Below are 23,468 nucleotides of genomic sequence, written 5' to 3' on the forward strand. Positions count from 1 at the left end.
GCAAGCTTCTTCATGACCTGTCCATGGGTTATGACATTGTTAAATACAGAATATGCATGTAAAGGCTCAAACCTTGGGGACATCATCTCTGGTCTGCAATAGGTTCAATAATTCCTCTCCTGTGATAGACAAATATCAGAATTAGATCAATCAAATTCTTCACAGGCTCAGTGAAGATCTTCTCTAAGGATCTTCCCTCCCGTGCATTCTCTTCAACATGTACATTCACCTCTTGAAAGATCTCCTTAAATTGTATCCGGGGAACTTCCAAATGTATGCTGAGGTCACTTTTACTTAGAAAAAGAGCCCAGATAAACCAACAACTTCCTACCTGAACCTGAGCCATGGGCTCCACTGGAAGAAGAAAAGAAGAGATCCTAGTCCAATACGACACTAGTATTGAGGGGCATTCCAAATTCGAATTAAATTATAATATATGATGCAATAATCAAATGAGAATCTTTCCAAAGGGTTAAAATGACAGAGCCTGATTCTTCATAAATTATTGCCAGAATGAGTTTTGTCATAATTTTTAGTCTCTTCAAGTGACAAATTAATGTATTCTCATAATATCTTTAGAAGCACACATATGCAAACATTTCTCATAATGTATCTTCTCTTTGTGGCTAACTTTAAGTAGCATGATAGTATGAAATTAGTGAACCATTTATCAGTGATTTTGATCCATTCAATGTTTAGTTTCTTTATTAGTAACACCTTGTTGGTGTGTTCGTTCATAGCAACACTGATAGGCATGCCAATCCTAGTGATTGGAGAACGTAGGCATGATGTGCCTCCATTTGCCCTGCCTAAAAACCTTGGAACACATCCATGAGCTTCATCAGAAGTGAAGGTACTGAGAGTCCTCTTTAACACCAAATCACCACCGCCTCCCACATCAATGCTGTGCAAATTGTGTGAATATATCTCCCACTCCTTCACAGAAAACTGGAATCAAAGAGACCAAAACCCTCTTCCGGTCACATTTTGACTACTACAATATAGTCTACTCTGGTCTATCTAACAAACTAATTGCAAGGCACCAAAGAATTCAGAACCCAGCAAACACAATCTGCCTTAACCGAAGAAAGAATGACCACATCAAACATGAAACTGGCATCAAACTACATACCAATATTGATCGACACACAATGCTTCCTCATAGAATCAATCAATCGTCCTTCAAGAGAAGAAAACATGTTGACAGATTGCTCGGTGTAAAGGTGTAGAAGACAGAAGATCAACACCCGTGAGCGCAACCCAAAACCTGAAACCAATTAAAATAATTTAAAAAAATCTCTTGAAAACTTTTCTGTTCAGAATGGTCTTCAACTGAGATTGCCTAGGAGCAAGGGTCAGGCTAAAGAATATTGCTCATAGTTAATTACTTAGTCTGATCGGAAAATAACTTCTCTTGCCAGCAATCAATCTGTTCTACGTATTGGACAGCACTCTAAAGTTATAGAAACGCATACCACTATACACAACCACTCAATAAATAAATGCATAGACAGCTTTTACTGTAGATGGGGATGTGTAGAAGAGGGAGGCGGGAGCTAGATGATGGAAGGGAGAGTGTTATCTAGCAAGGATCTGTGGTGCCTTCTCCTTCAGAGGAGGGTTTTGTACCATCCAGTCAAGGTGGAATCAAAGCTGTGTACAGGTAGAAATTCATGATCTTAAAAGGGCAGCAAGCACAAGGGGTAGATTTTTTTTAATTCTGCCCTACTTCTCAACAGGTCTGTGTTACCTCCTGCCGAACCTGGATGAGGAGGAGAGTTTAATTACAGGCTTGTTAATTATTGCAACTAAAAGCTAGCTAACTATACCAGCTGATCGCGTACAGCAACCTGATCATTCAATGGACAGGTTCATTTCAGAATTCTCAGGGTTATATGTCAGAAAATCTAACGAAAAAACATTGTTAAACAAAAATATCATGGCCTAATTTAATCTACAAAAATATTGTGAAGGTGGGTATATATAGGAAGGTAAAGATTTGCTATTCTTAGCCCCACATCTACATACCTTGAAATCACACACTGTTGAGACTGCAGCCAGGCACAAATGTCTACAATTGCCTTACCTCAATGCCACAATTGCAGGTTCACAAAAGTGGTTATACTCGTCACATACAGCGGAAGTCTGTAACTGGAGTGTGTATTTTTTGACATTGTAACAATATGAATTTATGATGTGATACCAAGTGATGTAATTAGAGTGATATCTGAAAGTCTGTTTACGATATCCATAGTGTTGTGGTCACATGTTTGTTTATTTAGATCACGATGAAAAGCAACACAGTTACTCGTGATCAAGGATCGCAAGCTCCGAAACACATAGGGTTGTTGTTTAGTCTAAAATAAATACCGCTTTTGCAAAGCTTGTGTCCTCGGCATGCTGTTATTTGGAGAACGAGAACAGCGTTTTGGTGCATTATCGGGATTCGCCACCCCACTGTGGAACGCCGTCATCTGAGGCTCGGGTAAGGCGGCTGCGCTTTTCTGTGGGATGTATATCTATATATCTACATATCTATATATCTATCTATATATATATATCTATATATATATATATATATATATATATATATATATGTCAAGGTACATGTAGGTGGAGTAAACCTGTGGAAATATTTGGAGAGTTTAAATAAAATACAGCTGACGAGCCACGGTGGTCCACGCTCTTTCTTTTGCCCAAGGGAGACTGACGGAACGGGAAGGAGTTTATTTGGATATATATATCTATATATATATATATGTCAAGGTACATGTAGGTGGAGTAAACCTGTGCTCACCTATATATAGTTACCTTCGAAATATTTTGTTGTCAATATCTAGGCTAAGATATTTTTGTATAAGAAATTTTCTCGCCACAAGATTCTCAGTGGGGAGATGTTGCGCCTGCTCGACTACAGACAAGGGACTTATTGTGATGTTGTGAGAGATGTGTGTAGGGAGAGAGCAAAATGGTAACACCATTGAGAGTTGGACATCAGGTGTAGTTAGATGACCTCTCCAAAACCCTATCACCTACCCCAGCGTTCTCCCAACCACACATTATTATTATTTTTTTTTAAGTGTGGGCTTATTTAATACCATATCACAAACTAAATGTTTACATTTCTCGGATATTGGTGTGCCTATTTGTTGTCTATTTTTGTTCAAAATTGTTTTTTGCAAGCACAGCTGTCAAAAACAGGATGGCTGCTTCTCAATTTTTTTTATCATCTGTTCCTCAGACTGAAAAAGACCTGCTTGAAGCTGCCAGCGCGAACAATACATCTGTTCTGCTCTTGTTTACAATCTATTTTTCTAGCTGTCTTTATTCAAAAGCTATGGTTTCAATCCCAGACATTTAGAAAATGATTTCTCCAGATTACAAGTACAGCGCTTGGCAAAAGAAACTGCAAATGAAGATGTCTTTTTCTAAATATCACCTTCCGAAAAACAGCTCGATTAGAGGAATTCCGCGTCTCAGATTTCATCACCTGCTTCAGAGTGAAAACACATTCTGACTTGCCAGAATTTACTGTAAATCTCCTGAGGTGCTGACGTTTTGTTTGCAGGTTGGTGATCCAGGCCTTAGGAATGTGTGCTTAAGAAGGTTATGTAGGCAACCCTAGGAAGAGAATTCTGTAACCCTTTAGTGCTCACTGTCTACAAAACTTAGGCGGGAAATTCACAGTGGGGAAGTGCTAGGGCTTTGAATGGGAAAACATAATTGCAGGTAATTAAACAAATTAGCTGTGGAGTTTGGGTGGGGCTAGGCAGGCGGGCAACTAGAGCCAAATTGCGGGGGGGGGGGGCTGAAAAAGATTTGGGGGGGGGGGGGGGGGCTAAGTCTTCCAGTCATAGGCAGAGTGGCTGTAAGAAGGGGCAAAAACGCAACAAAAGCCTCATTAACGAGTAAATGGTCTTTTAAAGACCTGTGAAGTACTCGGGTGCGGCTGCAATTAGACGGACGCCAGCCCGCGAGGCTGTCTCAGCCGGGCTGACACACATGACGGGGAGGGGGGCGGGGGGGGGGCTGAAGCCCGGTGAGCCCAATGGGTGTTGCGCGCCTGGGGCTAGGAGGTGTGCTTAGTTTGAGTGGGGCTAGGGGGCTGGCTTAATTTGGGTGGGGCTAGGGGGCGGGCTTAGTTTGTGTGGGGCTAGGGGGCGGGCTTAGTTTGTGTGGGGCTAGGGGGAAGGCTTAGTTTGTATGGGACGGGCTTAGTTTGGATGGGGCTAGAGGGCGGGCTTAATTTGGGCAGGGCTAGAGGCGGACTCAAGTGTAAGCAGTTAATGGGCTTGAGATCCAAGGTTGGCAAAGTGAGTAACACCAATACTGGGTAATACTGCCATCTGTTATTTACAGTACTTAGATGAGGATGAAGACTGAATTGAATTTCATTTGCAGTGACTATGTTCACTACATTATGTAAAAGTATACATGATAATGGGTCCAATTATAAACTAACGTCTGCCAAAGGATAGCAGTGGTATTCTCTCCTTTGTCCCTCTCCTCTCGTGCTTTAGCCTGACTCTTTTCCTCTTCTGCAGTCTCTCTCGTTTCCATTATCATTTTTCTGCTTACCATGTGACTCTTTCCTTTCTGTCTTTCAACCCTGAGCATCTATCCGCTGGTTTGTCCCTTATCTTTCAGTTATCCTGTTTCTCCAGTGTCCCTTTTCTCGTCTTCCTTCCCTGTCTCTGCTTTTTCTCGCTCTGTTCTCTCCATGTCTCACCCCTTCCGTATCCAGGCTCTCATTTCTCTTCCTCATACCTCTATAACCTGGATCGCTCTCCCCGTCTCTTACTGCCCAATGCCACATTACTACCTCTTGCCGTCGCTCTTTCTCTCCCAGCCCGGCCTTTCCCTCTCCTCTGCCTCTCTTTGGCTCAGTGTCTCCTGAAATAAATGGGGGAGAAGGGGCATTTGCCCCTCCCCCACCCCCACCCACCCTGCCCTATTCTCTGAAATACAATTCACTTGTTGCATGAAGCACTGGCCTGAATCCTGAATGCTACCTTACTTTAATAATAAGGTGCGGTTTACCCAGAAACCTATCACTCCCCGCCATGACATAGTTTACACACACTGGGCACGATTGCGTAACAGCAGGCGGCATATGAGTAAGTGACGACCATGTCCAGACCTTCATTTTAAAAAAGCACAATGCTAGCTGCACACAGGCAAAAACAGGTTTGCGGTTACAAAAGGCCCATTGGCGAGTTTTATTCCATTAGGCAGCTGTCACCTGGTTTCAAGGCTGTATGCACCCTACCCTCCAAGTGCCAAGCACCTGCTCACTTTCCTCTGGTTCAGCCATTTTCTTTCTAGATATTTCGCTTCTTTCTTTTAAAAGGTTCATGTTCATTTAAACCTCTAAACTAAGGAATCCTGATTTGTACTGTGACAACCATTCCAATGATAATGGTGAAGTGTCCACAGAAGCCAACACCACGAACCGACTCCGCTGGTCTGCCTTGCCCTGACTGGTCTCTACTCTTCCTTACCTTTCTAGCTTGTTGTCTGCAGAAGGCTGATGCAGGGTTTGCAGAGCTGGGCTTGCAGGCTGTGTGGGTGGACTTGCAGCCTTTTGATAGGAGTGGGTACTGGGCGCCCAAACTCACATAACACATGCAGGCACACACAATACTGGTGCCCTCAGATACTCACGTGCAGCAGTCAATCCATTTGACACGTTTTTATTTTAAGATCAAATACAGTCCGGCTGGTGGAGAATGCTCCCTAGTGTCTCTTCGAGCACCTGGATCTACCATCTTCGTCACATTCATTTTAAGTCAGTCGAGTCACAGATGCATTGATCACTTCTTCGGGATACACTGCTTGGAACGAGAGGCAGATTGTGATCGACTGTGTGGGCCTAGCTAGATCCTATTCTGTTCATCACATCATGACGCAAGCCCTCTTAAACCTTTGCATTCTGGGGAAATTTAAATGGACAATGCTGGAGTCTTCAGCAGCGGCTTTGCAAAAGGCTACTTCAGAGGTTTGGTGCTTTACAAGCTCTTCAGAAGCCGATTGGCACCTATCCTGCCATGATAAAATTACTTAACCTGAGCCTGACATGCCGTCGATCAGGGTACCGGTACTCTCCCTGGCTAAAGAGAAGTTCCAGTACTGATGGCTAGAATATTTGGAAATGTTAGTACTCTGTACCGGTGAGTAGCAGCCCATATAAACCACTGGTAAGTGCAACCCTCCATTCCACACCTAACACAATGACTCACAAATATAGTAGGGGTGGTAAGGGACAGGGCAGGTGTGAAGCTACCATTGATAAAGCAGGTGCAGTGGCAACGGGTCCCAAAACCCGGAGGAACCCATTGAATGCTTAAAATTGCCGAATTATACTACCCAAACAGCAGCCAAAAGGGGCCATTTTCCCTACTTGCACCATGGCACATGACATCCTTACTACGTTACTGGGACAGCAGGGAGCATTCGGCCGTGCCGATCTGCTAAATTTGCAGGAGGTGGACTGTGCGCAGCTTTCACATATTTATTGGTCTACACAGCCTGCTGACAGGGACTTATCTTTCAATTGTGCATCAGGTGCAGTGGCACCGAGATCCAGAGGGCTAAGGGGCCCACTCAACCCTAATTATTGCTGTATTTTATTACACAGCCGGTGGTCACGGGGTCCGTTTTCTGTGTTTGCTCAAGGGACATTGGCATTTTTACAACTCCATTAACAGTGGCCTGCTGATGGAAATCTGTAAACATTACCATCGCCTGATACCTGCTCATTTTTCTGCTTTTGCATAAAGTAGATTTTCTCCACCTATATGTTGCTGTACAGTACATATATCTTCAAGGTACGCAGCTGTGGAGTTCAGATTAGGAAATCTATACTTTCCTATATGCACTTACCTTTCCATATGTTGTCCCCTGATATTCTGTCCACAATGCTAGTATGCCATGATATTGTTGGTATCAATATTCAGTAGTACAATCTATAGTTGGTGCGGGCAACTTTAATAAGAGGGAGGAAAATGGCCAACTTAAGGCTGGGGGCATTTAACCTTCCTCTATGAAGCCATTCATTAGGACAATGGGAGGTGGGCATTTTAAGATCGTACATCTAACAGTGGACAAGGAATTGTTTGAGCGCCAGCACAGGTCCGTGTGACATATATTTTTGGGAACCTGCAACAATTTTACACAAATGTAGTAGCATCGAAAAATGTCTACAAGTTAATACATCATTAAGTTAATATTAAGTATTATCATTGCATAGGGAGTCAGGCAAGACATGACAGGCAATGGACTTGGAGGAAAAGGTTGGCCAACAACTGCCCTTCCATTAAAATCCATTGGCATTCTGCACCTATTTCTTTAAGTACACTGCCAGCCTTTTAGGGGATGAAAGGGGACATACCTCTCAAATAGAAGGATGGGGTACATACTCAAATGTCTCTAAGGAATTATAGCAATCACAACAGCGTCGTCACATCTACTGTACCCAAACTAATGCAACACTTGTCTCATTAACTATGTAGTTTGCAGACCTAGATTTCAATTGCAAGATTTGAGACATATAAACAGACATAAAACAGGCACAGAACAAGCGCATGTCTGGTCAGGAGTGTAGCTACCATTGATGTCGCAAGTGCAATGGAACTGAGGCCACGAGCCCTTTGGGGCCCACCGAACACTGATAATTGCTGTATTTTACTACCCAATAAGAGTCAAAGGGATCACTTTCCTTGCCTGCACCAGGGCCCATGGTATCTTTGCTATGCTGCTGTGTCTGGTGTCAGAGTTGATAGCACCAGGAGAGGCAATATAGGTAATATATGTCTGAGCCTAACCAGGGGAGTAGTAGTGAAAAAAGGACAGACTTTCTACCTCGGTATGACACCTACTGGTCATTAGAAGTTCCCTTCTTCGAACCTATACTGCAAAGCATCAATTTTGTGCTTCTATTTTTGAACTTTCTGAGATACTCAAAAAAGCAACAGTTTGGTGTGAAACCATTTTGTTTGCCTTCAGGAACAGCATCTCTATGTGGTACTTGTACAAGCTTTAGGATACTACCATAGGAAATGTTTGAGTGGAGAAACTTTACTCATTTCTATGTAAAGGCGTGGGTAGAAAAGGGACATTCAACTTTGCCTCATTCAAGATTTTGAAATTAGCTGGTGCATATAATATAGGACAGCAAAGCCGTATCAAATATGATCGCCCCGAGTCCGAAATCACCAATAAAAAATTGCATGATACCGAACTGAAATTTAAAGTATCGTACCGTGTATATTACAGATAGATAAGCATAATTGTGTAAAATCTCATTTTGGTTTGAGTCCTTATATTCCACAATTCTAAGCATAGTTCATAAGATAATATTTCAAGGGAAAAAAATATATGTTCGTTGTGAGTGCTGAGTATGTGTGTATCCTCAAAAGCATTCTCCAATATATAGAAAGAATGCTTACATTTATTCGAAGGTGCAAATTATATTTAAAGAACCAATCCTCTTTGGGATGGGAGATTTGCAATAGAAAACCTTGGGGCCCTATAAACAAATACATTTTTCAGTATGTGAAGTAGAACTAATGTAGAACTCTTCAATGTACCCTGACATGCCCTTTGTGGATTGACCCTCAAAACCTAAAACAATAATAACATTGAAATATGTACAATTTTCACAAATAGAAAATACTGCCATCTTTGCACTACTAACAATGAGTTGGACGTTTGGGAACTAGTACGTAAAGGAATGTAAAAGAACAAAATAGAATATTCCTGTAGAACTACTTCACGTACACAACAATGTTTTTGTGAATTGGGCGCCTTATCTCCAGAACGCAGGAAGCCAATCTTCCACTTGTCAACAAATGCATGAAAACATCTTTGTCCATCAAGCAATGAGCGACTGGTATCCTGTTTGGCTTCTGTCAACTCTTTGAAATTAGTCATGTTTAATCAGGAAAGTACAAAACGCCACACCTCAGTTATGGCGCCCCTAGGTGTGGGAATCTGGCTTTCGGAGCGGTGACACACTCATGTTTTGTCCTGTAGTTCCACACTTACCCAGTTCCACATCCTGGTCATCTGTCAAGACGAGGATGATGTTTGGACGGATGTTGCGTCGGTCCCTTTGAAATCGTCCCTTCAGGCGCTGGCTCAGTGGGAGCGTGCCACTTCCGTCCATGAGCGGCAGCACGGCCATGATGAAAACCGCCACCGCAATGCCCTGCCCCGCCATCTTGTGCTGATTCTGCAGACTTCCCCGCTTCAAGTGTGTATACACAACGCCTTCCTCTCCTGCTTTGTTTCAGGCCTGAATGGAAAACAAAATGAGGAAGTCAACACTCAAGTCTAAATGTCAGCTATGTTTGTGCGTAATAAAGCAAAAATCCTTTTACGTAAGCACAATTAATCTTATCTTTGCACGAAAGATTTTGTGATTAGAAGGGCAGAATTCTGCTATGTGCACGTTGCATACCACCCAGCCTATCTGTTTGTACTGGAGACGAGTATTTCTGTGTTAATATAGCTTTGGAGTCAGTGTTAATATTTTATTATGGGTTCTATAGTAACACAAGTTCATGTTTGTTTTCACTCTCGTCTGTTATGCGTCTTGCTGTCACTGTCATGCAGCGTTTGCACAGTCGGACAGAAGCAACAACCTGAGACATTCACAGCGTCAGGCAGAGGCGAAAGTATGCTGCATTCCCAGCCTCTTGCAGAAGCAGTCCTATCCAGCATTCACAGCATGAGGCTGATGCCACAGTATCCAGTACTAAACAACGCCAGGCAGAAACAACGGTGTGCAGCAGTCACAATGTCAGGCAGAAGCAACTGTGTGCAGCAGTGCTTTAAATGGGCCGGTACTCACCGGTACTGAGTACCGGCACTTCTTAAATTTACCGAGCCGAGTACCGGCACTTCTCCACTGTCAAGCAGAGTACCGGTACTCAGGGTCGGATTAATAAGGTGGGCAGTGGACTGGTGCCCGAGGGCCAGCTGTGTGCTGTTTGTTTAGCAGCATGTTGGACGTTGCCGTATGTATTATTCGGCTGTGGCAAGCAGCCCGATGGGGCTTGAACGGCCTATTGGAGGCCTGCGCAGGAGCAACAGGTTCTTTGCTCCCTAGCCTCTCCTTGTCCTCATCACCCCCCTGCCAGGCATCATGCTGGGTCAGAGGAGGCACACAGGCGCAAAGGTCCATTTTCACCCCTTGGCCTCCCACTGGAGTCTGACTGCCATTCGCAAGCCAGCTGGGACATTAAGTCCATGATGGGCAGGCATGAGGTGCTGAAGATGGCTTAAGGAGCCTCCTGGGGCCCAGGTGAGGTGGGGGAGGTCCCATTGGATGCCTGTATTGTTCTTCCACTGCCCTCTACCCTGCTGGACTCTGCATGTGCTCGGGACCCTGCAGTGCTCACTGTCTGCCACTGCAGGGTCTGCAGCCGTGGGACCATCTGCCGAGGGGAGAGGATGGAAAATGGGGGTGAATGAAGGTGCAGAGTGAGGAGCAGAGAGTTTAAAGTAGGCAAAGGTAGAGAGGCAGAAGGAGTAAGCGCAGAGAGAGATATGGAAGACATCCAGACGGTTATGGAAAGAGGTAGAGAGGCGCGAAGAGGGCAGATTAGACATAGAAAGAGTGATGAGACAGAGAGTGATAGGATACAATTGGGGTAATGAGAATGGGGCAGAATTAGCTACAACCCGGAGAGAGGTGAGTGCGGGCGGGATCTCGAGCTTAGAGATGTGAAAACAGAAAGTGTGTGTTTGAGAGGAACAGAATCAGGAGGTGTTTGAAAAGAAATGCGTGGAATGCTTGTTTGTGTGTGTGCACTCTTGTATATATAAGTATTGCACCAGATACAAGCAAGTAGGAACATTAGAAATATTATGATATTAAGAAGCAGCAAATATTACAAAACAAGAAAACATGAACATTTGGTAGTTCACCTTCATTGTGTATAACGAGTTAACACATTTTGTTTGGATTGATACATTTCTCACATGATTTGTCCTGCAACAGGTATAAATGCCAGTCTCTCTCGTCTTAGAGCACATTGGATTATTAGCCTGAAAGTGATAGTATGGTTGATGGCTTGGCTCATTCAGGGTTTTAGTTGTTAATCTGCACAATGGAAAGTTTGAGACCACTATCCAGGACAATGCAAGGACAACATAAATACTCAATAGAAGTGTTTTTGTATCGTATAACTCCGCCTCTAACCCCGCCCACTAGCCACGCCCCTAGCTCAATTTAATAAGTACCTGCACTTATTTTTTCCCATTTAAAGCACTGGTGTGCAGTATTCACAGCGTGAGACAGAAGCAACAGAATCCAGTATTAACAACGTCAGGCAGAAGCAACAGCGTGCAGTATTCACAGCATGAGGCCGAAGCCACAGTATCCAGTATTAACAACGTTAGGCAGAAGCAACGGTATGCAGCATTAAAAACGTCAGGCAGAAGCAACCATGTGCAGTAGTCACAGCTTGAGACACAAGCAACAGTATGCAGTACTAACAACGTCAGGCAGAAACAAAAGTATGCAGCATTCACAATGAAAGACAGAAGCAACCGGTTGGAGTATTCACGGCGTGAGACAGAAGCAACAGTATCCATCATTAACAATATTAGGCGGAAACAACCTCCTTCAGAGTTCACAGTGTGAAACAGGAGCAGCAGCATGCTGCATTAACAAGATCAGGCAGAAGCAACAGTATGCAGCAGAAGCAACTGCATACTGTGTTCACAGTGTGAGACAGAAGCAACAGTATCCAGCATTAACAGCGTCAAGCAGAAGCAACAGTATGCAGCATTCACAATGAAAGACAGAAGCAACTGCATACTGTGTTCACAGTGTGAGACAGAAGCAACAGTATCCATCATTAACAACATCAATCAGAAGCAACAGTATGCAGCATTCAAAATGTCATGCAGAAGAAACAGCGTGCAGTATTCACAGCATGAAACCGAAGCCACGGTATCCAGCATTGACAAAGTCAGGCGGAAGCAACAGTATACAGCATTCACAATGAAAGACAGAAGCAAAAGCATGCAGTATTCACAGTGTGAGACAGAAGCAACAGTATCCAGCATTAACAGCGTCAAGCAGAAGCAACAGTATGCAGCATTCACAATGAAAGACAGAAGCAACTGCATACTGTGTTCACAGTGTGAGACAGAAGCAACAGTATCCAGCATTAACAACGTCAAGCAAAAGCAAAAATATACAGCATTCACAACGTCAGGCAGAAACAAAAGCATGCAATATTCACAGTGAGACAGAAGCAACAGTCTCTATCATTACCAGCATGAGGCGGAAGCAACCGTCTTCAATATTCACAGTGTGAAACAGAAGCAATAGTGTGCCGCATTAACAAGATCAGGCAGAAGTGACAGTATGCAGCAGAAGCAACTGCATACTGTGTTCACAGCGTGATACAGAAGCGACAGTATGCAGCATTAAAAACGTCAGGCAGAAGCAACAGCATACTGTGCTCACAGCGTGTGACGGAAGCAACAGTATGCAGCATTAAGGCTTTCATTATTCACAGCATGAAACAGAAGCAACAGTATGCATCATTAACAACGTCAGGCGGAAGTCACAGTATGCAGCATTAACAACGTAAGGCACAAGTGACAGTATGCAGCATTAACAACTTAAGGCAGAAGCAACCACATTTGGCATTCCAACCGTGAGACAGAAGTAACAGGATGAACAAAGTCAGGCAGAAGCATCCACCTTCAGCATTTACAGCGCGAGAGAGAAGCAATTGTTGGCGGCCCGTGGTCAACAAAGGGGACCCTCCTAAGAGGGCGGCTGCCTTAGTGCCACATGAGGGCACACAAGTCAGTCCAGTTGTTAGGGACCCACCAAGGGTGCGCGTGCCTCGTCACTTCCGGTAATGGGTGGGCGGGGGATGCAGTATGAGTGCTTCTCCCCGCCCATGTGGTGGCCTCTTTGTGGCTGCTCTTTACGCCGTTTAAGGCAGGCTTCATAACTCTTACTTCTACCTGCATTGGCACATCTTGTCAGGAGTGTAAGCCACCCTGGAGAGGGGTAGTGTTATTGTGCAGGCACTGGAACAGCTTCTGTAGAAGCAGCAGCACAGGCGGGTGGGGAGTGTATCTCTCCTCCCATCACTGTGGTCTGACACCTGGGAGGCAATTATTTGGCTTTCCAGGGAAGGAGGGTCCTGCTGCCAGAATTGAATTCCTCCTGGTGTAAGTTATGCAACCATTGGTAGGCATGTGAGTTTGATGGTCAGAGATATCCAAGGTAGTAGGGGAGGGGTCCGGCCAGGGGTTGCCGTGGAAAACTCACGCAGGAGATTTAAGAGTGCCAGGTGTAGAGTCCCTAAACAGAGGGGTTTGGTTCTATCAGGCATGGACGGCCGCATGCTAAAGTCCACAGGGAGTTTTAAAAGGATGAGGGCACCTGTCCAGAAGGGGCATGCTAGCCTCCGGTCCAGTATGGGCTTGGACTTGCATTGTGGGACCTGGGACAGGACCTGGAATCATCAGGACGTAGGTAAGAATACCTACCTTGGTGGGGATCCTGGTTGTGACGGTGGCCACATCCAGAGATGTGGCGGAGTTACAGGGCGATCCAGAGGCTGTAAGGTACAGACGGGTACCCTCTGCAGGAACACAACAAGGGTGCAAAAGCCAAGTGTACCCAGGGATGTCCTCGCGTTGTTTCCTGGAAGAGCGACGGCGCCCCGTTAGTCCTAAGGGCGGGTGTGGGCCTGAGCAACCGGGGGCTGCCTGGAACTCTCCGCCCCCTTTGGGGGGTGTGAGTAAGGGCGTGGACTGGCGGTCCACCACTGGGAGGGTTGGCCCCTCCTAAAATTGGTAAGCACCGAGTGGCGACGGCCACGGTGTAATTTGGCATCAGGCGGGCAGGCGGCGGAGGGGCTCGCCTGCCCTTGGATCGCCCATAAGATAACCCACCATGTTTGGCATATTTGTTATGCAAATAAACCTGCAGCAATTTTCTCCACAAATAATGTGTCGTGTGGTTTATTTACTGATGATATTGCTGTATGTGGAATGGGGAGTGTTGTCAATATTGGCACTATGTATGCAGCATTAATGCCAGGTAGAAGCAACCGCATTCAGCATTCACAGCGTGAACCAGAAGCAACAGTGTGCCGCATTAACAATATCAGGTGTGGGCGACAGTATGCAGCATGAACAACATCAGGTAGAAGCACACACATTCAGAGTTCACAGTGTGAGACAGAAGCAACAGTATCCATCATTAACAACATTAGGCAGAAGCAACCGTCTTCAGTATTCTCAGTGTGAAACAAGCAACAACAGTATGCCGCATTAACAAGATCAGACAGAAGCGACAGCATGCAGCATTTAAAACGTCAGGCAGAAGCAACCGCATACTGTGCTCACAGCTTAAGACAGAAGCAACAGTATGCAGCATTAGCAAAGTCAGGCAGAAGCAACAGCATTCAGCATTCACAGCGCAAAACAGAAGCAACAGTGTGCAACATTAACAACATCAGGCAGAAGCAACGGAATGCAGCATTAAAAAAGACAGGGAGAAGCAACCACATGCAGCATTCACAGCGAAAGAGATAGAAGCGACAGTTCTGCACACACAGGCTACAGTGGTGGTGCTGGAACAATTTTCAGAGAGGGGGACGCTGCCATCAATGTTACATCACTGAAGTCATAAGGATTGTGAAAATTCCAAGAGCCACAAAAAACAAGTGTAGCAAATGTATTAATTGGGACGGTGGCTGTCTGTGATCAATGGTGCTTTTTGGAGAACATTTTGGCAAATATATTACTAATGCATGGTACCCCAATATCGTTTACAGACAGCACATTTTACATTCAAATTGCATTTACATTTGCACTGATAAAAAGCGCTCAAACGATAATGTGTAAAAATCAGGTTTCAGGAATTAAGTATGTCTTAATTTATTTTGATCCTATTAAAATCTTTGTTTTTATGACACTCAAGAATTTAAAAAATATGTGCTGCATTTGTGCTTTTCGAAGTGCTCATACAGTTTGAAAAATATGTACTGTTCATTTATGATATTTAAAGTGTATTATGTGTGAAAAAAGGACATCTATTGTACCCCTGCAAGACTGCACACAGTTCACTTTACAAAATCCTCTGGTTTTGCAGTAAGAGAAAGTAAACACAAGTCTCCATGTTGAAAGCATAAACAGCCATTTACAAGAAGTTATTGCTTTGCATTCGACCTCTGTCTTTGAAGCACAACAAATATAACAAGATAAAAATTAAATTTAAAGGAATCTTTATCACTCAATCAGTCCTTCTGAACGAAATCATGGTTTATGGGGGGTGGTGCAGCAGCCCTACTTCCAGTGCCTATGGGATAGACCAGAGGTTAATTTCATGATTTGATCTAAAGGTTTTTCAGTTGACTGAGCCACTTTTAATGAAGGTATAAATACCAAAACTGGAGCTACATAATTTACTGAGTATGGTATTACCTTTCCTTTCCTAGTTCTGTACATCAGAATACGGTAATGCTACAGATTATCTCCCATTCTGAGGTGCAAAATTTGAACTAGATTGGCAATTACCTACACATATTTAGCTAGGTTTCACCTGGCAAAATTGTGTGCGGGTTAGGAGATGCGCTAGTTGTTAACTCTGGGCCTGATTCACAAAGGACCTCCGCATTTGTGGCAAAGGCCCCACAATTGTGGGGGAGTCTCCACTCTTCGGCGAAATTTCGCCATGAGAATTCCCATGGCTGAGATTCCGCCCCGAGAGCGGAGACTCCCCCACAGCCGCGGCTGCTGCATGTAAGAGCAGTGGAGCAGTTGGGCCAGGTGAGGGAAGATTTAGAGAGATGACCACGAGGGAAAATTAATAATTTTTTTAATTTTCCCTCGTGATCGTCTCTCGAAATCCCCTCCCCCTCACCAGATCCCAACGCTCTTACGTGCAGCGGTCGGGGGCTGCTCCCCCACGACCGCAGGATTCCCGCAATGAGTGCGGAAGCCCTTTGTGAATCAGACCTTCAGTGTTTGCACCCGAATCAGGATCACCGCAGCCTGTGGAATGAAGATGTATGTAGGGAAAGTAATGAAAAGTTAATCTTTTAATCCTTCAGCTCCAGGAAGCTTCAGCTGGGTTAACGGAGAAGCATGTACAGGTTTTTAGGGCTGGGAAGCATATTTTGAGCCAAGGGCAGACGTGAATTCAACAAAGAAATCATGGTTTACACATTGAAAATAATGATCGAAATATTTATGTATTAAAAGTACAATTTGAAGTTATATGCTCGAAATGTAACACTTTGCAATCAGAAATCTTACTAATAATTTTGAAATTTGAATATTTCACTTTAAATAGTTTCAGAGCACAGAATGCTCCACTCTACTGTCCTTGTCCACGACTAACATAAATAGATTAATTTTAACGATTTCTTTTAGACCCTTCCACATTCACCACTCAAAGTTATAAACATTAGGTTTCTCATGATCCTTAGCCAGGCAATGTTTTGCGCCGAATGAACCACAAAAAACCTTTTCGTCACTTGCTGTTTCAAGGCTTAATGTGACATATCAAATTAAGCCGTGTGGTGCACGGTGATCGCTGCAGTACACAGAATTTGATCATATCCCATTACCAATAGGATCCGAACTGACTCATTGTCAGTGAAATTGCTCTCCCTCCCTTGCAACTCCACCATTAAGTGAGGTCTTCCCCCGAGCCCCTGCACTCTCGATGTTGGTGTTCGAGGCCCTCCTCCACCCGCAGGTTTCACCTGCATCTCATCCCTGGTGGTCCAGTGGACCTCTGTCTCCATTCTCTCGCTCCGCTTTTTCTCTCCTTTTTCACTCGTTTTTTCCCCTCACTTCTATCTCCCCCCTTCACTCTCCTTCTGGGTCTTTCCTCTGTTTTCTGTTGTTTTCCCCTCATTTCAAGCTCCCCCATTCACTCTCCTTCTGTGTCTTTCCTCCGTTTTTCACTTGTTTTTTTACCCTCATCTCAATCTTCCCCTTTCACTCTCCTTCTGTGTCTTTCCTCCACTCTTTCTTGCACTTTTGCTGCCTTATTTGCACTTTTCTCTCTCTTTTTGCCTTGTTCATTTTTCCTTTTTCAGCCAGTTTTTCCCCGCTGCTGCTGCCCCCGCGGCCCCTCCCCCCCAGCACGACCAGTGCGACCGGCTCAATCCAGCTCCCCTCCCCACTCCCGCCTCCCAGCTGTCCAGCCCTCCCCAACCCCTACTTAACGACAGCCACTGTGCGGCCGCTAAGCGGCCGGGCCGCCGGTGCGCCAAAGGCAAGTCTGTCTGCGCCCGTCCGTGACCCGACTGCGACCAGCACCAGGAACCCTGGATTTCTGCACCGCCAACCCTACGACCCAGCGGCACTCCACGCTCTCAACCCAGGCCGCAACAACAACTCCAAACTAGCATCACCAGTCGACACCCACGGACCCTTCAACTGTCACCGCTGCCGGCACACCTGCTGCACCGCCAAGACCCTGGATCCAGCGCAACCCGCCCGCAAGAACACAACCGAACCAAAGACCCTGCAATGCATCCTCCTCAACGTCCGATCCCTCCACAAACACGCCACCGAGATCTGGAACCTCCTCGACAGCACGTTCCCGGACGTAGCATTCTTTACCGAAACTTGGACCAACACTACCTCGGGACGGACACAAGATCTCCAGGAAGGACTGCCCAACCCTCCTGGGAGGAGGAATCGCCATCGTCCACAAATCCACCCTCCGCCTGAGCACACTCCCCGACGAGCCCACAGACCTGATGGAACACCTTCACTTCAAGATATTGGCCAGCCCTACCTCCACCCTCCAAGGAACCCTCATCTACCGACCCCCCTGGACCCCATAGACTTTTTGCCAACTCCATCACGGACATCATCTCCCCGAATGCCATCGCGTCCACCAACTACACCCTACTGGGAGACCTCAACCTCCACCTCGACAACCAACTGGACCCCAGCACCACATCCCTCCTGGACAACCTTCACAACATTGGACTCTGCCAGATCGTGACCGAACCCACGCACTCAGCAGGACACACCCTCGACACCCTCTTCACAACGGGAAGCTCCATGACCTTCAGCCACACCACCGAACTCCCATGGACTGACCATCGATGCGTCCACTTCACCTTCAGAACACCCATCATCCACAGACACCAGCACCTGCTCCCACGAACAAACTGGACCAGAGTCACAGAAGACCAGCTAACCTCATCACTCAGCAACTCCACACCAACCATTGCGGAAAACGACGACCCCAACACCGCAGCCGAACCCTGCACAGATGGATCTCCGACAGTGCCAACACCATAGCCCCCCTCAAGAAAAATAACAACACCCACACCAAGAAAGCTAGATGGTTCACCATCGAACTTCGAGAGTCCAGACACACTTGCCGCCACCTCGAAAAGGCCTGGAGGAACACCAAATCAACAGAAGCCCACAACAACGTCAGAGCTGCCACCAAGGCCCACCACCAACTCATCAGAAAAATGAGGAAAAAAGCGATTGAAGACAGAATTTTCACTCATGCACACAAGAGCAAAGAAGACTTCAACATCATCAAGGAGTTCGCCCAACCCACCAGCGAGTCCATCAACATCCCTCCCTCATAAGACCTCTGCGACAAACTCAGCACCTTTTTCCACCACAAAATCAAGAGCTTCTACGACAACTTCGACGAAGACAACCGACATACTGAACCCTCACCAACCACCCCCGACACCCTGAAGCCAGCCATCGACAACTGGACAGCCCTCACCACCGAAGACACACTGAAGACGATGAAGTCAATCCACTCCGGGGCCCCCACGGACCCCTGCCCCCACCACATTTTCAACAGAGCCGCCGACACCATCGCACCCATGCTCTGCCACACCATCAACCGCTCCCTGGCAACCGCCTCGTCCCCCATCGACTGGAAACATGCTGAGATCAAGCCCCTCCTGAAGAAATCCTCGGCGGACCCCACCGACCTCAAAAACTACAGACCCATCTCCCTGCTCCCGTTCCCAGCTAAAGTCACCGAGAAAGCCATCAACAGCCAATTCGCCACATTCATCGAAGAGCACAACATCCTCAGCTCCTCCCAATCCGGCTTCAGAAAAAAACACAGTACGGAAACCGCCCTCCTCGCCGTAATAGACGACATCCGCACCTTACTGGACAAAGGAGAAAATAGCAGCCCTCATCCTCCTCGACCTCTCAGCGGTGTTCGACACAGTCTCTCACTGCACCCTAATACGCAGATTCCACGACGCAGGGATCCAAGACAAGCCCTCGACTGTATCCGCTTCTTCCTCTCCGGCAGAACGCAGCGGGTCAGACTCCCCCCTTTCCTCTCGGATCCTACACTTACCACCTGCGGAGTCCCCCAGGGGTCCTCCCTCAGCCCTACGCTCTTCAACGTCTACATGGCTCCGCTCGCCCCCATCGTCAGAACCTACGGACTCAACATTGTGTCATTCGTAGATGACACCCAACTCATCCTCTCCCTACCCAACGAACCCAACACCGCCATACACAACTTTCGAGAAGGCATGGAAGCCGTCGCCAAATGGATGAAAAACAGCTGCCTACAACTAAACACCAACAAAACAGAAGTACTCATCATGGGCCCAAACACCGATGCCTGGAACGACGCCTGGTGGCCCCCTGCCCTCGGAAGCCCGCCCACCCCCACGGACCATGCACGCAACCTGAGAATCATCCTGGACTCAGAGCTCAAAATGGACCGCCAGATCAACTCCGTCTCGTCCTCCTGCTTCCTCACCCTCCGCCTCCTACGTAAGACCTTCAAATGGATACCCCTTGAACACAGAAAGACCATCACTCACGCCCTGGTCACCAGCAGGCTCGACTACAGCAACGTACTCCATGCCGGAATAAACAATAACCTAATCACAAGCTACAGAACATCCAAAACGCCGCTGCAAGACTCGTTCTTAACCTGCCAAGACACTGCCACACCTCCCAACACCTGCGCACACTCCACTGGCTCCCCATCAAAGCTAGAGTCACCTTCAAGATGCTCACCCATGCTCACAAGGCCCTCCACGACACCGGACCAGCATACCTGAACAGCTGAATAAAATTCGACGCACCCCAAAGGACCCTACGATCAGCCCAGCTCTCCTACGCTGTGGTCCCCCGCATAAAAAAGAAAGACCAGATCAGGTGGCCGCTCCTTCTCCTCCCTCGCGTCCAGAGCCTGGAATGCCCTCCCTCTCCACCTCAGACAGACATCTCTCCCCATCTTCACAAAAAACCTCAAAACCTGGCTCTTCAACAGACCCCCTCCTTGATGGACTGGAACCTGCGAAACCCCCCTCCCCCAGCGCCTTGAGAACCTCACGGGTGATTAGTCGCGCATAACAAACACCTGATTGATTGATTGAGTGATTGGTTGTTGCCTGTAGGATAATGGGTCTCACAGGCCGTACAAGAAGTCAGAGGGATTCAGAGGGAGTCAGCCAGATCAGAAGAGCTTCTGGATTTTTAATCCTTTACTGCTGGATAAATACTTAGATGATCATATTGTACTTCCGGTACAATAGGAGATCAACACATGTTTTGCACTGCAAACAGTAATTTACGTGCTGGGATTTTCAGTGCTATAAGTATAGCACATACTGATAGGAATGATGTCATTGTTAACTTTTTTCAGGTAAAAAAACACCTATTTAAGAACTCCTGTACTGTACTGATGTGCTTAGGAAATGCTAATAAAAGAAAAGTGTTAAAAAAAGGATGGTGCTCAAAAATAAAAAATAAAAACTTCCCCAAAGCAAATTGCTTTTAGCTAAAACCACATACTGACCGAAGATCTCCTTTGTGACATTGATTGAAGAATTTGAGCCTTCTGTAGTAAGGGTATTGGTGTGGATATGTATTATATAGCCTTATAGCCCGCTGTAGCGGGCTATACTGGCCATTAAAGGCCCACTCCAGCATTAAAGAAGGGAGCAGGACTTTAATGCCGGTATAGCCCAGCTAGGAGGACTATGAGGCTATTAAAACATTCCGCCAATAGAGGGCAGAATGTTCTATTGAGGAATAAAGTACCCATTGTGGTACATATTAAGAATATCGCAAGTCACCTCAGACTTCCATCACCTGGCGTTCGGTCTCATTTCTCCATATGGTCATGGCACTCCTCTGTAACTTGCAATGTACAGAAGGGTATACCTTATCCCATATATAATAATCCTTTTGATTAAGTGCAGTGGTGTCTGTTCCTAACTCTAGTAGAAATTGCAAGGTATGCATTTTAAAAGAGTGCACAACTAACATTTTAACAGGGTTCGGTTCACACATATGTTTCTCACCTAAATACGATCAGCATAAGCTTCAAACACCACACCTCTTGTGTTTTCTCACAGATAATGTGAATGCAACCAGGGTGTTAAATGGCACCATGTGGAATGATATTGGAATATTCAAGGATTCTATTACCATCATCAGCCTGGTGATGTGGTGGGGAGTAGTAGAGTAGTGTAGCTGGAGTTTGTGATTTAGATTTGGGGGGGAGAGGGAGGGGTGGAGAAAAGAGAGAAAGAGAGGAGAGAAAGAGGAGAGAAAGGAGAGAGAGAGAGAGATTACTGATTTACATGTGCGCAACCAGCCATTGCTCAATAACATGTAGTGATAAACTTCAAGGCTCTCTTCATTGTCTGAGTTCCTCAATGTGACTGGCTTTATCATTTAAGACAAATTGCTAAAGCCTCCTCAAAGGATTATTCAATGCTGAAGATCGCTACAGAAATAGCATTTCCGTGTTTAACAAAAAGTTCGATTTTTGCACATTCATCTCTGCTTGGGTTGTTTGTGTTCCTGTTCAGAGAGGGCCTGGCTTGGCAGCTTGGGCTGGACTATTCCTATTGGAGCAGGCCCAAAACCTGATTTGCATATGGATGGGTCTATTCTGAGGTGGCATAGTGGGCGAAAGAACAATGGGTTGGAACGCTATCCCGAGCAATTCCAAGTGGTTAGACAAATTGCATGCATTCTGGCCATCACATTCTGAGTTGTTGACTCTTTGCTTGCAAACATGCTGCTGACCTTGTGTGCTACTCCCATTTTCCTTCCCAGCCCAACTAACTGTTCAACTTCATTCAGCTACCGTGGTTTATCCTCAACCATTGTTTAGGAAAGTGCCCTTTTTGTATGTTCACCCCTACACTATTTGCCCCAATACTGATGGTTATATCTCTAAAAGTGCACTGAAGCCTGCTGGCCAGGCCCCAGTGCCAGTAGTCTGTCCCTAAAAACGATGTAGAAAATGAGTACCCCAATTGCCAAGGAGTTTACCCTAGTAAAGTGGTACCAAAGGTACACAGGGCATGGATGTTAAAGGGTCACAAGGGCCTGAAGCACTATTTGTGCCACCCTGAGTGACCAAGTAAACAGATGACAGCAGGCCTGCCATGGCAGATTGCAGGAACATTTCAAACTTCTGCAACTCAACTTTGCCCTCACCATGAGTGGCAAAGTCAAAGCACTATTTTTAATATATGTCAGTCAGCCCTAAGGTAGGCCTCCTAAGCTCAGGAGGCAGGGTGCAGTATATTAAAGGTGTGGACATAGACATGTAAGTTTATATGTCACTATAGTAACCCTTTCCATCAAGGACTATTATAAGTGATCAGCAGTCCATAGGATAACATGGGCTGGCACGCAGGCACCCCAAGTTTGCCAGCTCCTTTTTTGTACCACCGAATATGGTCATGTTTGGTATCAAACAACATGCCTCTTCACCCCAGACATGATTCCAATGTCGGGTTTGATGTGGCATGCACCCAGGTGGCTACTTTGGAGGCTGCCCACCTTGTTGCTCTAGCCCTTCCGGTGATGTGGTTGGCAGTCTGCAGCTGCTACTGTCAAAACAGGTGTCAGACCTCCTGCCATGCAGTGTGAACATTCAGAAACTAAGACCAACCTAAGAAGGAGGTAACACCTCGCTCCTTGACAGCCAGGACAACTCTGCACCCGGGCCTCTCTGGCCAGGTAAAATCGAATTGAGTGTTGCGGCTTGGTTTCTGGGATCCGCATCACCTTAACATTCCGTGGGTTCCACTTAACTCGACCTGCCAGTGACCGATTGTCCCTAGTGCTTTTTAGGTCTCGCCTGACCCAGCGCATGCGCTGGTCTGGCGAGACTTATTGAGAGGGCTCCAAAAAGTGCTACCAGGCCAGCCCAGAGCTACAGTGCATGTGCGCGGGCGCGCGCGCCGTGCTTTACCGCGATTACTTTCACTTTCGCGGCCGCTTTGATGTTTGATGGTGATCGCGATCAGTTTCACTTTCGCGGCAACACGGCCGCTTTGCATAGCCAGTAGGTCCCACTTTTGGGACCTTATAAGTATTTAGTTATGCAACTGTTGCATGGCTAAACACTTATAAGGTCCCAAAGGCGAGACCTATTGGCTATGCCAATGCTTGTTCCTATTATTGCAACAGTAACG

The 23,468-nt window shown here is 46.1% G+C and overlaps 1 protein-coding gene across 6 annotated transcripts in view; it reads right to left on the reverse strand.

The window, feature by feature from the left end:
- The window catches only part of SULF2 (sulfatase 2), a 365,924-nt gene that overhangs the window by 284,917 nt on the left and 57,539 nt on the right, over positions 1-23,468 (reverse strand). For all 6 annotated transcript variants that reach the window (XM_085619425.1, XM_085619422.1, XM_085619421.1 and 3 more), the window contains exon 2: positions 9,046-9,295. In XM_085619425.1, coding sequence (XP_085475551.1) covers positions 9,046-9,220 — 175 coding nt within the window. In that variant the 5' untranslated portion in view covers positions 9,221-9,295. The remainder of the gene's footprint in view (positions 1-9,045; positions 9,296-23,468) is intronic.

Source organism: Triturus cristatus, chromosome 7 (genome assembly GCF_964204655.1).
Source record: "Triturus cristatus chromosome 7, aTriCri1.1, whole genome shotgun sequence".
Lineage (NCBI taxonomy): Eukaryota > Metazoa > Chordata > Amphibia > Caudata > Salamandridae > Triturus > Triturus cristatus.